The sequence below is a fragment of the Phascolarctos cinereus genome, unplaced genomic scaffold (genome assembly GCF_003287225.1).
Source record: "Phascolarctos cinereus isolate Bilbo 61053 unplaced genomic scaffold, phaCin_HiC Scaffold_726;HRSCAF=1367, whole genome shotgun sequence".
Lineage (NCBI taxonomy): Eukaryota > Metazoa > Chordata > Mammalia > Diprotodontia > Phascolarctidae > Phascolarctos > Phascolarctos cinereus.
Window position 1 is genome coordinate 261,447,264 of NW_027556098.1, and position 17,678 is coordinate 261,464,941.

Genomic DNA, 17,678 nt, shown 5'->3' on the forward strand with positions numbered 1-17,678 from the left:
GCGTGAAGGCCGGACCCGAGCGCGAGACCTCCCGGCCCAGGCTTTCCGTTCCGGGCGCTCCGAAAAACGGTTGGCGGCGCGCGTGTCTGGTGAGTGCCAGGCTGGGCGCGCGGACAGGCACGGGGGAGGGGGGCGGAGAAGAGAGGGAGTGGGGTGGGGGGGAGAGAAGGAGCGCTCTGAGCGGAAGACCGGGGGGTGGAGGGAGAGGAGCGCGCGGTGGCTGGGGACAGGCCTAGGCGCGGATCTCTCCTTGCCCTCCTGGGGTGTTCTTTCCTTGGACCAGTTGGAATGGGAGAATTTTCTGGGTTTTTTTTCCTTCTGCTCAAGGCAGCACCTAAGCTGCCTTCCTCGCGGGAGCCGAGGGCCCCACGTGACGGGCTTGCGCGCTCCTGAACACCCCCCCACCCCCGGTAGCAGGAAGCACTTGCCTTGGTGTGACTGGGGTGGGGGTGGGGGTGCCTTCGTGGGCTTGTTAAGTGCCATGGGTTAGAGGCGAGAACTGGGAGCCTCAGCATGTGGGTCCGAATACGGGCACTGGCCCTTGAGAGCGACAGATTTAGAGATGGAAGTGTTTCCTGATACCAATTAGTGCTAGTGTTTGCATATCATCTCCCATTAGACCTGAGCCGACCACAGGGACTGGTTTTTGTTTTTCTCGTTCTTTGTATCTCTAACGCTTGTCACAGTGCCTGGCACGATGTAGGCACTTAATAAATGCCTGTTAACTTGACTTGGCGTATAGTGGGAGCTTAATAAGTGCTTCTTGACTTAACTTACAGGTGAAGATACAGGTTCTGTTCTAATAGTGACATAGTAGCAAAGCTGGATTTTGACCTTGTAGATCCATGCTCTCAATACAGGGCTCCAATTAGACGTCGCCTATGAATATTGAGCCTTTTTTCATTCAAAAAAAAAGCCATGCACAATTAAAAAATAATAGGTTATTAAATGTTTTTGAAGGGATTGGACAATCCAGGTAAGAAACATGCGTTTTTAGACATGAATACTGTATTCATCTTGCTTGACCATGCTTATTTTTTTTTCTGTCGGGTAGGGTGAGAGGAGGTTAGCAATAGTAATGCAAAAAAAAAAAGCCATTGAAACTTTTTTAAATGCACAGAACAGGAAGCACAGACAAGTGGAAAGTAACTGATAGAATTTGTCATTTTTTAAAGATGGTATGAAATAGAGATTCATGTAGAACCCCTTTTTTGTGTTGTCTGTGTATGGAAATTTTTTTTTGCTGTGTAAGGTCAGAATACCAATATTTATTTATTATTTATTTTAGGCAACTGGGGTTAAGTGACTTGCCCAGGGTCACACAGCAAGTAAATGTCATGTGTTTGGTCTGAGGTAGAATTTGAACTCAGGTCCTCCTGACTTCAGGGCCCGTGCTCTATCCACTGCGCCACCTAGCTGCCCCAAGAATACCAATTTTTAAAAAATATGATTTTACAAAGCCACTGTTCACAATAAAGTCCTTTTACTTTTCGAAGCCTACTTCTTCTTCCTGCTCTGAATCCTATCTTTTTACTCTGTAGCGCCCTATTCTTTGTTCTAGGAGAGAGAGAAGATAGATTCCTTGCTCTTATGGAGTTTTGGGGGTTTCTTGGGGGGAGGGGGAATAAGGCAAACAGACAACTGTAATACACACACGTTAGAAACCAGGTAGTAACTGCCTGCCTTGTGCCAGGTATTGTGATAAGTCCTAGGGATACAAAGAAAAACAAAAGACAGTCCCTGTCCTTTCAGTGTTTTCTTGGCAAAGGTACTGGAGTGGTTTGCCAGTTCCTTCTCCAACTAATTTTACAGATGAGGAAACTGAGGCAAACAGCAGTTAAGTGACTTGCTCAACTAGTAAGTGTCTGAGGCCAGATTTGAACTCAGGAAGGTGAGAGTTCCTGACACTAGGCCAGGTACTCTATCTACATCTCCACCTAACTCATAATTTAATTCATGAAGACAACACATAAAAAGAAGGGAGGGAAAGGCACATTGTGAAAGGGCAGGATAAGAAAGGGCTGCCCTGGGCCCCTTCCTTAAATGGAGGATCTGAGAGGAGCTCTCACTGCCTACCCTCCACCTAGTCAGAGGGAGGGAGGGGTCTCAGGAGCAGGGAATAGTGAGGAGGTGTGAGCTTCACAGTCCATGCCATCTTGCAGGAAGATGAGTTTTTAGAGATAATGACAGTATTCAAGAGAGCATCCTGGTGGGAAATGATGAGGAGCAAATGTGATGATATTTGTAAAGCAGTTAATACGTGGGTGGGAAATGATGAGGGAAGATTTAGGGACTTCTAAACTTTTGATCTCTATTGACATCTGGATTCTTACCTACCTACACATAAGGCAAATGAGATGATTTGACCATCCCTTTTTAGATAGCTAGAACTTGTAAGGATCCCTAGGTCATCTATAATCCATTGTTTCCTTTTTAAAATTCTGTATCACAATATATATTTCTAAATTTGGTGAAACATGTGGAAGGGTTCAGGATCCATTACCTATGACCATTAATGAGATTTGTGGGGAGATTATGATTCTTTGAAAACAGATTTTTGATTCTGAGAAGAAATAACCACTCACAAAATACAATCAAAATGGTATGGCTGTTGCAGAGAGTCAGGTTAGGAACCTAAAGACAAAGAAAAAGAGAATACCGTAGGTCAGAAATGTCCTTGAACAGAGAAATTGGGTTTCTGGGAGCCAGAAATCGCTGAGTATTTTATTGCTTTAAACCAAGTTAAAGCAAATAAAACACATACCACAAAACCCATGGTCTTTAGAGAGTCAGGAGGATCAGGACTGAACAGGCCAGTTAATGAAGACTTTCTCTACAGTACTGAAAAGTATTGAGAAAGAATTAGCTTTGTTCATCAGTAGCAGAAGATACATGCTTCTTAACACCAAACAACACAATAAATACCTGAATGGGTATACAAAATTGAAAGGATTAAAAATTGAATTAGCTTTTTAGCTTGGGAAAAGTACACATATCTTGAGTCCCAGTGCCATGCTATACTGAATAAAAATATCTCTTCAGTTTCATTTCCCAGCCTTGAGTGTCCTAGTGAGAGAATGCAGAAAGAGGTTTAAATCACTGTTTTGGTTCCCCTCTCCCCTTGGACAGAGATAATATAGACAGCTGTTCTCTAGTCCATTAGGACAGTCTGCCAGTCCATTTTCTGGACACCCTTCTGGCTTTTTGCCCCTGAGGACAGCTTCTCAGTCACTAGTTCGTTTTCTAGACACCCTTCTAGTCTCTCTTTCCCTAAGAAGCAGATCCCTGACACCAGGCCCATTCTCTGGCTACATGGACATGTCCTAGAGACCCCTCTTTGTATTATCCTACAAAGAGCCATCTGGCCTCTTGTCCTCCATGGTACATGATTCATTCACCTTGGGATGGACATGTAAATCACCCTGTTCACCTTGAGAATGCTCAGTACAAAAATGATCCAGCCACACCGACTTTGATGTCTCTCACATGCAACGTTCTAATGAATTTGTCTTTGCTGTCACCTGTGCTTGAAATACACTTCTTCTGCCTTTTAGAATCCCTAGAGTCATTCAAAGATTGGCTCAAATGCTGCCTTTTACATGAAGCCTTTTTCCTTCCCCAGCTGTTAGTACCTTTTCTGCCACTAAATACCTTGTTTTTATTTCGTATATATATATTATCCTCCCAATAAGAATGTAACCCCCTTGAGGGCAGGGACTATCATTTTTAATCTTTGTATCCCCAACGCCTAGCACACAGTAGGCATTTAATAAATAATCGATGGGCAAATGTGGAGCAAATCTTTACTAACATGAATTTTGTGATTAATATTAGCAACTAATTGGATCAATAATATTAGGAAAAAAGAATGATTATGGAAAGAGATTATCTTCAGTGCTAAGATAGGTGCTTGTCTATGCATTTTTATTTTCTGGAGGAATTGTTACTAATATATAGTTGTTACTATATAGTAGAGTTTCCCATATAACAGTTTCCAGTTGAACAGAGACATCCCACTTAGTTCCTTTTTATCCAATCATATTGTCCATTTCAATTTGACTTCACCTAAATTAGGTTTTTCTATGTCTTTGGGGCTCTACCTAAACTTGTCCAGCCTTTCCAAACACCATTGATAGTAGAGAAAGAAAGAAAGGAGGAGGAGGAGGGAGGGAGTAAGAAAAAATGAATTGCTGTAATAAAAATTCTGGAAAAAATAGTGTTCCATGGTGCTTTTAGTGCTGTGTGAGACTCAGCTTGACCTAGAATACCATCTGCTTTAATGTTAGAAATTGTAAGGAGAGAGAGATCTGGAATGTCTTTGATCAGAAGTCTTTAAGTACCAATCTCAAAATCTGAAAGAATCCTAAATTATTTCAGTAATTCTTCAGATCAGTTTTCTGTCCACTTCTTCATCTTTGTCTCTCACAAACACTCTAGCAGACACATATTGACACTGAAGGGAGACTCTTTGCTGTAATTATTCACTTGGAGTTTATTTTGCCTGTGGAGAGAGAATTTTCAATTGAGAGTCAGGATCTGAAGTGAGATTTCAAAAGACTGAATGGATGGTGAGAAAGTGGATCCCATTGATTGTAGACAACGTTTTCCAAACTTTAGCAGTGAAGGAGAGGAAAGGTGTGAGATTATAGCTGGATGAGGAAAAAAGATAAAGAAAAGGCTTTGGGAGAGACAGAGATGGCCATGTTTGGAGGGAGTTGGGAGAGAGCTGATGGAGAAGATAGATTGAAAATGCATAAGAAAGGTAGAGCTTATTACTGGAGCAAAGTCCTGACAGAAACAGGAGGAAATGGTTCCTTTAGTTCTCTTTTATAAAATATTGACTTTCCATCAGAGAATTGCTATAAGTTATTTTAATTAATTGTGATCAATTTATAACAATCTGTCCTTATTTAGCAGAGGTTTGACATGGTCAGGTCAGTGCTTTAGGAATAAAGATTTGCCAGCTCTGGAGAATGGATTGGAAAGGGAAGAGACCAGAGGAACGAAGACCAATGAGGAGGCTATTACAATAGTCCAGGGGCTTGAGGTATCAATAGCATATATTTATGCTATTTAAGCATAAATTTTAAAATGCTGTTTAAGGTTAGGAGCATAGGAGGGGAAGGTGGAGGAGATATTTTTGGAATTCCTTGTCATTTCTCACCCATTTCTTCCATAGGAAGCATCAAGGTAGTACAAATGAAGTGTGTTGACTGAGGTTCAAATCCTGGTCCTACCACTTACCTGTGTGACCTTGGCAAGGTGATTAGCTTCTCTAGGCCCAATTTCTCGTTTGTAAAATGACAGGGTTGGACTTGATGACTAAGATACTTTTCAGTTCTAAATATGTAGTCTTTTTGAAGGTCCGCACGCACAGAGATATATTCTAACTCGTGTAATTTCTAATGTTTTTCCTAGGCTAAACTGTACAGCCCAACAAAAGAATAAATGTACTTATTCATTTTATAGGAGATGATACATTTTTCATCCATCTTTTTGCTTTATTATCAGTTTAAGAAATGGGTGATTCTGATGATGATGACATCCCTCAGCTTTCTTCCCATACCCTAGCAGCTCTACAGGAATTTTATGATGAACAGCAGCAGCGAAAGACTGACCCTGGGGGAGATAATAAGTATGATATTGGGGTAATAGAAGAAAATTGGGTAAGTAAACCCATTTTAGACTCATACATCTTGCTTTAAAGGAAGAAAAAAGTTAGCCAGTAATTATTTATTGAAGGCCTAACATTTGATGTACTCAACTTGTTTCAAGGCACTAAATGGTATATACAAATTAATTATAGGCCATCTTTAGTCCCTGCCCTCAGGAAGACTAACACAGAAAATCAGCATATAATTTAAAACAACATATAATTAATCTAGCCCTTGGAGACAACTATGTGGTACAGTGGATGGAATGCCAGGCCAGGAGTCAGGAAGACTCATCTTTCTGAGTTCAAATATGGCTTCTGACACTTACTAACTATGTGACCCTGGTCAAGACACTTAACCCTATTTGCCTTCATTTCCTCATCTGTAAAATGAGCTTGAGAAGGAAATGGCAAACCATTCCAGTATCTCTGCCAAGAAAACCCCAAAATAGCGTCACAAAGAGTCAGACGCAACTGAACAATAGCAACAACGATCTAGTTCCTGTCTGTCCTTCAAGTTTCCTCAGAGCTTTTCTTGACCTTTCTATCCTAACATTCCCAATTCTGTGCTCTCAGAAACTTCCCTTTTCTGGACTCTCATAACACATTGTGTCTCTGTTATGCCATTTTTCTATTCTACCTTGTTTTGCCTTGTATTTGCCTTGTATTTTAGTTATTTGAGTAACTGAGTAATTAATTACTGCAGTAGACTACTGGTGGGTCTGCTTGCCTCAAATCTGTCCTCACTGCAGTCCGTTCTCCATTCAGCCACTAAAGGGATTCTCCCAAAACAAAGGTCTAATCATGTCATTACCCCTACTCAGTAAACTCCAGTGGCTCCCTATTACCTCTAGGAGCAAATACAAAATGCTTTGTTTGACATTCAAAGCCCTTCATAATCTAGCACCCTCCTGCCTTTCCAGCCTTCTTACGCTTTACTCCCCAATATGTCCTCTTCAATCCAATGACACTGGCCTCCTGGCTGTTCCACAAACAGTTACTCCATCTCTTGGCTCTGGGCATTTTCTCTGGCTGTCCCCCATGCCTGGAACACTCTCCCTTCTCTGTTCCAAGTACTGACTTCCCTGGCTTCCTTCAGGTCCCAACTAAAATTCCATTTTCTGCAGGAAACCTTCCCTAATCCCTTGTAATTCCAGTGCATTTCTCTTTTAATTATTTCTCAGTTATCCTGTGTATAGCTTACTTAGTTTATATTTGTTTTAATCTTGTCTCCCCTATTCGATTGTAAGCTCCTTCGGGGTAAGGACTATCTTTTGGCTCTTTTTGTATCCCCAACACTTAGTACAGTGACCAGCACATAGATGCTTAATAAAAGTCTGTTGATTGATTTATTAATTGATTTTTGCTTAGCAGCAAATATGAATTTAAATCCCAACTCTGCCACTTACTGGCTGTGAGACCCATGGCAATTTTCCTTATCTGTAAAATGGGGGTGATATTTGTATAACGTATTTCACAGAGTAGCTGTAGGTTTTTATGAAAGAAAGGAAGGAGCCATTCTAATAACTCCTACTACTGTGATAGACCAACATGGGCTTAAGAAATTGGTTGCATTAAAATTAGAGATTATGAACATATCCTACTTTGATGATTTCCTGCCCATTTGCACGTTTTCCTATTAAAGCTTTTGAGGAGGCAGGAAAGTTGTCCAGAGAAGCTTCTCACATGGATTTCTTCTCACAGCCTGGATTTTATTTCTCTGTGAATTGCCCCAGGTTTAGCAGGGCGACATGCTTTATATTTAGACAATTTTTAATAGGCCAATTAAGTGATATTTTACCTGCTTTTCCCCCTAAAAGTCTCCAGATTTGGAGTTTTTTCCTTTTATAATCTGAGTCTTGTCTTTTCTTTTTGGGGAGGAGTACCAGATTAGTGATTTCATTGGTACCAGGAGCTTCAAGTGAGGAAACTCCCTCCAGATATAGAAATCAGCACCTGCCAGGCAACATCTAGGCTTAGGGAGTTGCCTAGGTTGAGTGACTTGCCAAGAGTCACACCATCAGTATGTGTTAGAGATGAGCCTTGAAACCAGGACTCAGCTTTTCCAGCTTCCTAAGCCTCCTCTTTTCCTACAGCACCTCTCACTGCCTTTTGACCGAGAAAAAGTTCCCCATTCACTTCACTTCCATGAATTCAGCCATTACCTCTGGAGGAATGACACCCAAATCTATATCCCTATTTAATGATCATTTTTTTTTCCAGAACTCACACAGAACTTTATTTTCACCTCTCTCCTGCACTTACCACTCATTGTAGTTTTGAGCGTGTATGCTATTCCCATCACTAGACTTTATGAGCCTTGACTTCAGAGAGCCCTGATATAGTAGGTGTTTCATAAAATCTACTTTAGAGGGTTGTGCTGAAGCCACACAAATCTGTTTTATTTATGACATTGCCTGAAGCAAATAGGTTTTTCCCTTTTTTCTGATCTTTTTTATTTCTGTTTTTGGATAGCAGTCCATTCCCTCTTTTAGCCACCTTTCACAGCTTAGCAGAGTGAGTGCTAGGTTTAGATTCAGGAAGCCTTTGATACTTTATGTGTGGCTAACACACACTAAGTGTGTGCCTCAAGCCATCTCTAGGAGTGATCTGCTTCTTATAACTGTGAACAGTAGTACCCTGAATAACTGGGGTGCTAATATAGTACAACCTCTTTTAATTTTTATTAAAATTTATACTTACAGTCTGGTTTCCTCCCAGCTATAGTTTCTCTTATGTCTTAGACATTTCTGTTTCTGATCTGCTGCTGCTATTCAAAGCTATCGTGTTTAAGGAATTTTTTTAGCTTACTCAAATCCAAGCATAGTAACACTTTGGGTAATCTATTGGAGTGTTGTGGTTAACTGATTTTGAAAGCAAACTAAGAATTAAGTGGTTTAGTTTTTTTTAAAATTCTGAACTTAAACACAAAACAAAATGATCATTTTCATATACAAAGCAGAATGTAAAAAGAAGAGGATTGTACATGAAACTTTGAATCTCTAGAATCTAGAGCTTGCTTTTCCTTTTAAGTATATAATAAATACAAGTGTATAATAAATATTATATCATATTATATATGACATAATCTATTACAAATGTAAGTATGTAATAAATGCAGCATATAACTTTAAAAGCTGTCCTGCTTGTCTGTTTCTTTCTGTTCCTTTTTTTTTAGCTTAAGAATTATATTCAATTCAGTTTTTTATCCCTTTGTTTTCCTCCCTCTCTTCACATTCTTTGCATTTTCCACCCTTTTCTCCCAGCTCTTCTTGCTTTTCTCTCTCCCTTTTGCTAACCAGTTTCTGTGTTTGTCCAGTTGCATAGCCTGTCACAGTTTCATCAGATTTTCTGCTCAGGAACTTCACCAGCCACAGAACTTCCTTCAGTTTCTCAGCCCTGGCTTTTCGTGACATTTTACTTCTTTCCAAATCCCTGCACCTTCTTTATTCAGCCCAATAGTGGTTTGCTAGAGGGTGTCAGTTGTTACATAACTAAAGTTTAACTGTGTGTGTGTGTGTGTGTGTGTGTGTGTATACATGTATATAATTCTTATGATAAAGATAGAGAGGCAGCATGGAGTGGTGGGTAGGGAGCTGGCCTTGACACCAGAATACCTTTCAAGCCCCACCTCTGATGAATACTGGTTGTGTGACCTTAGCCAAGTCACTTAACTTCAGAACCACAAATTAACATATCTATGTTTTATTATATTTTTATTTGTTAAACACTTACCAATTACATTTTTTTATTTTTTTTTTTTGTTTTTTAGGCAATTGGGGTTAAGTGACTTGCCCAGGGTCACACAGCTAGTAATTGTCAGGTGTTTGGTCTGAGGCCAGATTTGAACTCAGGGTCTCCTGGCTTCAAGGCTGGTGCTTTATCCACTGTGCCACCTAGCTGCCCCTTACCAATTACGTTTTAGTCTGGTTTCGTGCCTAGGTGACTTGATGCCTCTTCTTTAGGCAACTCTAAGACTCTAAGTTCAGAGGTGTTGACCTGTATTGGTAGATTAAGCTACCTCATCTAGGACTTCCCTATATTAGTGAAATAACAGGTCAGTTCTGTATTCTTATCCTTATATTAAAGATGGTAATAGTCAATATTGGAGAGTTTGTAGAAAAATAGGCATCCTAATGGATTATTGGTGGAGCTATGAATTAATACAAACATTTTGGAAAGAAATGTCAAACTTTACATAAATGGCTAAACTGTCCATACCCTTTGACCTAGAGGTTCTACTACTGAGCCCAAGGAGGTCATGGATTTAAAAAAAAAAGGCCTCATATACATGACATATTTATAAGAGCACTTATGTTTTGGTAACAAAGAACTAGAAACAAAATATAGATTCTTGTCAGTTGGGAGATGGCTAAACAAACTATAATACATGAATATAATAGGCTGTATGAAATGACAAATGTGATGAATATTGAGAAACATGGAAAGATTTACATGAACTGATGCACCGTAAAGTAAGCAGAACCAAGAAAACAATATACGTGATAACTACAATGATATAAATAAAAAGAACTACCACTATAACAAAGTTGAAACTGAATGTTGTAAAATTACAAAGAGTAAGACTGGCCCCAAAGAAGAGATATAAGAAGATACCTCCCCTCACTACTTTTTTTTGTCGAAGACAGTTGGGGTTAAGTGACTTGCCCAGAGTCACACAGCTAGTAAGTATTATATGTGTCTGAGGGAGGATTTGAACTCAGGTCCTACTGACTCTAAGGCTGGTGCTTTATCTGTTGTACCACTTAGCTGCCCCTGCCTCCACTACTTTTCACAGGTGGAAGAGAGAGCTCAGTCACAAATGTTAATACTATATACCATTCCAGGCAAGTCTTACTAATTCTGGATTCATTCATACATACATACATACATACATACATACATACATACCCGGCAGGCTGCCTCAGAATTCTCCTTATCCCAGTTGTAGAAAAGGAAAGTGAGTGTCCAGATACACACAGCTGTACCTTAGATGCTCATTAATTTACTCTCTGTAATATATAAACATAAATACATTAATATATTTGGATACAGATGTGTATTTCTTTAAGTACCAACAAAGCAGCTATTTATGGGAAGAGGAAAATTTGAAGGGCTTTTTGGGGATTGTAGGATTGTGTATATTTCACTAACTAGCTAAAAAAAAGGTTTGATATGTCAGTAACTGCATTTATGATGTTTTTTAATAATACCACCTTGTGGTCCAGCTGAGTTATTTGAGGACCTAAAGATCTAGTGTATGTTAGTGAAACCTTGAAGAGAAACACATATGGAGGGCCAGTCTAAAAGACTCTTTTATTTAACTCAATGCCAGGAAAATGTAGGTTGATGAAGTCAGTGTTTAGTATCCATCTACAGGATTGCATTGGAGAGCTAGGTAATCCAGTGGATGGAGTGCCAGACCTGGAGTCTGGAAGACTCATCTTCCTGAGTTCAAATCTGGCCTTCAATACTTACAGGCTGTGTAACCCTGGGCAAGGCACTTCACCTTTTTTTGCCTCAGTTTCTCATCTGTAAAATAAGCTGAGAATGAAATGGCAAACCACTCCAGCATCTTTGCCAAGAAAACCCCAAATGGGATCACGAAGAGTCGGGACACGACTGAATAATAACAAGGTTGGATTATTGTTTCCCAAAAATTTGCCCCTTGCTGTGATTTTTATATATTTGGAAGGGGAAGTTGTTTTTTAGATGGCAAAAAGTTTAATGTGTAAACAACAAAAGTGATTTCTACCCATTTCCCTTCCACAGCAATTGAGTCAGTTTTGGTACAGTGAAGAAACAGCATTGCGATTAGCTACTGAAGCTATTATAGCTGCTGGTAAAGGTGGAAGGTAACTTTTAAACATTTTTTTTCATCTTTCTCATCTCTTGTCAGTAGTCATTTTTCTTAGTGAAAAATGCTTTGTCTTTAGGTTCCTTTTTTCTTCTATATCTAAGCTTTAGAAGGAGTTTTAAAAATATTTACTGAAGAATTATTTGCTATATTTCTTAAACCAAAATAGAGGTTTCATAGCTAAATCATGTTTGTTAAAATTCATAGGAGCAGGGGCAGCTAGGTGGCACAGTGGATAGAGCACCAGCCCTGGAGCCAGGAGGACCTGAGTTCAAATCCAGCCTCAGACACTTGACCCTTAATAGCTGTGTGACCCTGGGGAAGTCACTTAACCCTATTGCCTAGCAAAAAACAAACAAAAGAATTCATAGGAGTCATTGGATTTTTTTTTTCAAGATACTGGATTGAAATTAGCATGACTGTGTCTTTTTGTGTTATGGTGCAAACAAAAAAAAATAGCCTTTTATACTGAGCCGTAAACTTTGATGAACCTTATGACTATGATTAAAGCAGTTAATTCTTTACCAGATATTACAAATCAAGAAAACTCTAACTCCCTTCCTCCCCTGGCATTTGTAATTCAATAAAAGAGAACCAGAGAAAATAAGTGAAGCCGTTAGCGCCATCCAGGAAAAAGTATGAACCTCAGTACCTCACTGTCATCTCAGCCTTGTAAATAAGCCAAAGAACTTAATGGGAAGGTGGTCGGATAGGCTTAGAAAAGGGAGCGTCAATGTGATGCGTACAGGGAACAGCTGTAGGGGAGACAGGCTCTTCCCAGATGATGGCATCTGTCATTTAGGCCACGTGACTCCTAGAAGGAAACTAGGCTCCAATACTGACCTGGAACAAGTGGCGAAGCATAGCTAAAAGACAGAGAGGGAAAGGAACCATAACAACTGACAAGGGCATTTGTTTTAGGCAAAATGACCAAGACTGCAATCAAAGCTACTGAGAGTGAAGGAGGCTATTGGAGAATCCATGCAAGAAAGTCCAAAGCCAGGGGAGAACTCTCTGGGGGGACTGGGTCATAGGATTATAGTACCAGAAGGGACTTTAGAGATTAAGTTCAGTTTCATTGTTTAACAGACAAAGGGTGAATGTGGTGCTTGTCAGAGATCAGAGCCTTTGAACCTTCAGGAAGGTCAGAAACCCATGGGCAGACTCAGAGGTCCTGCACTCATCGCCTAAGTCTAGGTAGCAGATTTTAAGAGGGGCTGACGGTTCTAGCTGCCTTGTCCTGAATATACCTCAGGCTAGAAGCCTAAGAGTTTGGGACAGCAGCCAACTAGGACAGGATTGAGGTCAGGCTGACTCCAGAGAGAAGAAATAAAAGTGTGAGATCAGTGGATATTAAGAGAGCTGTGAAAGACCAAGGTTTAACTCCTTTTGTGTGTTCACTGAAAACCAATGCTAAGCACTTCAGTCCTATAAGTTTTTAAGACTTAAAACTTTTGCAACTTTCTCTTTTTGGTGTTTTTTTTTTTAGGATAATTTTACTGGAATTATTAGCATTAAAACCCTTGGAAAACCTAGACATGGTTATGTACTTATATAAGAAATTGTAGAGTAGAGAAGTTTGGAATTTATGATCCATTCTGAAGTTTGGGGTATGTGGTTCACAGGACAGAGAAAGGGGTGATAATAAATGAAATACATGGGGAACAGGAAGCAGTTGAAGAGCTCCAAGTTAAAAAGTAAGGGCACACAGAGAGAACCAAGGAGGGTTCTAGTGGACTAATATCAAAGCAAATGGCCTCTTAGGATAGGGAGAGGGTGTGGGATCAACTCCCATCTCAGATGCTTACTAGCTCTGAAACCCTGGGCAAGTCACTCAGCCTCTCTCTGCCTCAGTTTCTTCATCTCTAAAATGAGGGAATTGAACTTAATGGCCTCTGACGTCACTTGCAGCTCTAAATCTATGATCCTATGACACATCAAGAAGACTACACTCTAATCTTCACTCTTTCTCCTCTTCACTGTCATTGCTAGTTATCTTTTAATCTGTGTGAGCCTCAGTTTCCTGATCTGTAAAATATAAATAATAATGACATCTATTTCACAAGATTGTCATGAGGATCTAGTGAGGGTGTGTGTGTGTGTGTGTGTGTGTGTGTGTGTGTGTGTGTGTGATCACTGCTGTCCTGTGCCTAATTTATTCTGTGTTTTTGTTATTGCTCAGAATTTTCCCTGTCTCCCAAGAGCGACATAGTAATTAGGTTTTCTACTTTGGGTACATTAGGTTGAAGAGATTTTTGTGGATGGGCCTGAGAACTTAATCACATCTACAACAGTTTTATGGAAGATACATTTCAAGTTCCAAATAATCAACTTAGAAAACAGACTTTTAGAATCTAATATTGGCAAGCAAGGGTACAGGTAGGGATAGCTCTTTCCTAGATAGCAGATTTTTAAAAACTTTATAACTAGAGGAAACCCAAGGTTCCAAGTTGTTTGTGCATATTGATTCATAAACCAGAAATTTGTTGGGTTGTCTTTTTGGAAACTTGGAATTATATAGAGTTCTTTTTTCAAAATCATGAGGATTTTAAAAATGAAGTCAAAATTGTTCAGTTTGGGGTTTTGTATATACTTGAAATAAATAGTAAAGGACCAACATGAAAATAATAGGACATTTTAGCCTTTTGTGCCATTTACAGCAGGCATTTTTTTATAATATGTTCCTGATGTTTTAAGTTGTTGGTTATTAACCACTTTATATATACTTTCAGACCTCAAAATTATGTATTGCAGATTTTTTAAATACCATATTCTTTCAATATGAACTAGTACAAAGTGTTACAGATAGTATTTTTTAAACTACAATTACTGGTGATTTCACTGTCTGTTGTCTTTTATATAATTGAATGGATGCATATACTCAAATAGGAGGTTAGAGTAAGAAAAAAAAAGGTGCTCAATGGAAATCCAAGCCATTGTTCTTAATAGATGTTTGATACCCTTGGTTAACTTTGGGAAACTCTTCATGAGTTTGTTCATTCTTTACTTCTAGGATAGCATGTGTCAGTGCCCCCAGTGTTTACCAGAAATTGAGAGAGTTGGATGGTGAAGACTTTTCAGTGTGTATCTTGGAATATGACAAAAGATTTGCTGTATATGGAGAGGAGTTCATCTACTATGATTACAATGATCCTTTAAATTTGCCCAAAAAGCTTACTTCACATAGTTTTGACGTTGTTGTTGCTGATCCACCTTACCTTTCTGAAGAATGTCTCAGAAAAACAGCAGAAACCATCAAGTATCTAACACAAGGAAAGATTTTGCTTTGCACAGGTATTATATGTCTCTAGGCCTTTCTGTTTCTTCAAAACATTTTGTGATTTGTCATCATCAAACTGATGATAATAAATATTTTTATTAGATTATAAGATTATAAGAATTGCTGGGTTAATTTTAAAGGATTTTATAAACCTTTGAAGTACTATAAAAATTCACTATTTATGTTCTGAAATTTGTCAGCATCCTGGAACTTTGAACAAAATATGAGGCTGTTAATCTTCTCAATATAATGTTTTTCATTGATTCACCCCTATATCTTGGGGTACATAGGCCATCATGAGTTCCATTTTCCCATATTTACTGGTTCCCATTCTGTTCTTTCTGGAATTATATTCTTAGCCAAATACTTTAATCTCCATTTATGTAATATCTAATGCCACTGAGGCTTAATTTCATTGCCTTCGCTTTGGTTATGCCAGTTGTGGAATGGTAAACATAGATTCACCAGGTATACACACACACACACACACACACACACACACACACACACACACACACATACATACATCCTTCTGTTACAAAGTTTTCTGTGTAATAGAATTATACCCCTCTAAGTTGATGGTGTATGTGTATGAATAAATACCCTATTTTGTTTTTTTAGTCATATAACATCAAATGTCTTTCTTTTTTTAATGACATTTTATTTTCCCCCAAATTACGTGTAAAAATAGTTTTTAACACTTGAATTTCAAATTCTGTCCCTCCTTCCTTTTTGTCCTCCCTTCCTGAGACAGTAAGTAATCTGATGTAGATTAGTTTATGCATGTGCAATCATGTAAAACACTTTGATATCAAATGGCTCTCTTAGGTCCATCTGTTTCTTCCCTGTGTCACTCTTGGTTTGAAACCAAATTGACCTAATAAGGGCACGGCATTTGCTACCCATACCTTTTGTTCTTCTAGGTGATTTCAGATTGACTGATGAATATCTCTGAAGATATTTAAACAAAGTTAAGCTTACTTCTCTGTAACTTTCAGGATTTTTCTTTTCTCATTTAAAAAACCTAGCCGTATTTCTTCTTTTGAGTTTGTAATGACTCCTTATGAGTTTTTCAAACTATCAGCTAATTACTTTGTAGAGTTATTCAATCAACAAGCATTTATTGAATGTTTTCCTATGTGCAAAGGCATTGTGCTAGCATTAGAGAGGGAATCAAGGAAGAGTAAAAGTCCCTATCCTCCAGGTGCTTATAGGCAGATAAAGACAGAAGTAACCACTGTGCAATGTAAAATGTTCTGCATGTATAGAAGAGGTACCAAGTGCATGAGAGTACATGCCTTCTGCTGTAGCCACAGAGTGCTGTATTCAGCGCTCCACCTGGCAAAATGGAGCCCGGAGTGGAAGTCCCTTTTCACTTGAATACCCTGCGTCTAAATGGTTAACAGGTGCCATTCGTATGTCAGAGGTGGTGTCTTCTAAAAGGTGAGGTAGAGAATTGTAGAAAGGCTAAGGAAAGATGCATGAGAACAGGTCTGGGAGTTACTTTTTGTGTGAAGATAGAAAGTATTCTTCAAAATTCTGGCAATACTAGTTCATTTTTTTCCTTCCTCTATTAATCTGTGAAAAAGAGAAAATACTATCTGTACACTGTCCATTATTATACATTTTAAACCACTCTAGTTGCTGAAATTAAATACAAAAAATATTTTTTGCTACTGAAAAAGGATAGTCCTAGACTGAGTCAGAATTAGGGGTGAGTAGGATGCCACCTAGTGTTTAACACTGAGGGAGGCCACAAAAAGGGATGCTTGTTAATACTGTGTTTTATAAGTACATAAAGGTTTAATATTAGAAAATTCTATTCTCTGTGGCATGTAAGTGTTTATTTTTTGAGAAATAAAATGTTAACCATGAAGATTAGTAAGTAGAACCTGGGCAATACAATTCCAAGCTATTCTTTCCCTTAAGTGTAAGCTTCAATTGAGCAAAAGCAAGGATTGTATCTTATACTTTTTTTGTAATATGTATTTAACACAGTGCTAGACACATATACAGTCTATGTGCTCTGAGGAAGTATGTGTTAATTGACTCTATTGATATTATTCTCATTTTGTCAGGTGCCATCATGGAGAAGGAGGCAGCAGAACTTCTTGGGGTGAAGATGTGCAGATTTATTCCAAAACACACTAGAAATTTGGCAAATGAGTTTCGATGTTATGTTAATTATGATTCTGGACTAAATTCTGAAGCTAACTATTCATAGCACTGTAATACAAGAGAATATCCTAAATAAATTCTATTTCCTTGAACCCATTCATAGTGCTCCTATTAAAAGGTCATTTCCACCATTATATTTTCTGGTCTAGATTTAATTTATAGAAACATCTTGTCATATCTTAATTTTATAAACCATATTTATAATGCATTTAGTGTTTGTTTTCTAAAATTCTTCACCAGCTTGAGTTCATTAAGGGTTAGTTCTTTGTGCCTATGCAACGAGAGTTCAGGGTTTTTCGTTTCTAAGGAGCATCCCATCAGCTCCATCTGGTACAATTCAAGTTGAGGGTGGAGTTAGAGTAAGAAAATGCTCCTTTCTGTTAGGCTTTGTGGAGTGTAAGGAGACAAGGTCAGTCTGAATTAGCAAGAATCTGATTCATGTAAATTTCAATGCAATTTTATTCCTTTGAAGAAAGAATAGAAATGACATTTTTTAAAGTTGTCATTGCTGGTGATATAGGAATTATTTGTAATTACTACATGCTTACAAGCAAATTAGATTTTGCTTTAAAAAAATTTTTGAAGATCTTGTTCTCCTATGTAGGCTAAAGAGTTACCTTATGATTTTTTTAGATTATGTAATAGGGAGCAGGGCTTCCCATTTACTCATTCCTGAAAGCAAGCTTACTCTTACTCCACATGGGAATGTA

At 38.6% G+C, this 17,678-nt stretch overlaps 1 protein-coding gene across 1 annotated transcript; it reads left to right on the forward strand.

The window, feature by feature from the left end:
- EEF1AKMT1 (EEF1A lysine methyltransferase 1) lies at window positions 1-17,102 on the forward strand. Its single transcript, XM_020968808.2, has 5 exons — window positions 1-89; window positions 5,512-5,666; window positions 11,426-11,508; window positions 14,524-14,804; window positions 16,869-17,102. Exons 2-5 carry the CDS (start codon window positions 5,520-5,522, stop codon window positions 17,012-17,014), a joined length of 657 nt encoding a protein of 218 aa, XP_020824467.1. The 5' UTR covers window positions 1-89; window positions 5,512-5,519; the 3' UTR covers window positions 17,015-17,102.
- Window positions 17,103-17,678: the final 576 nt, after the last annotated feature.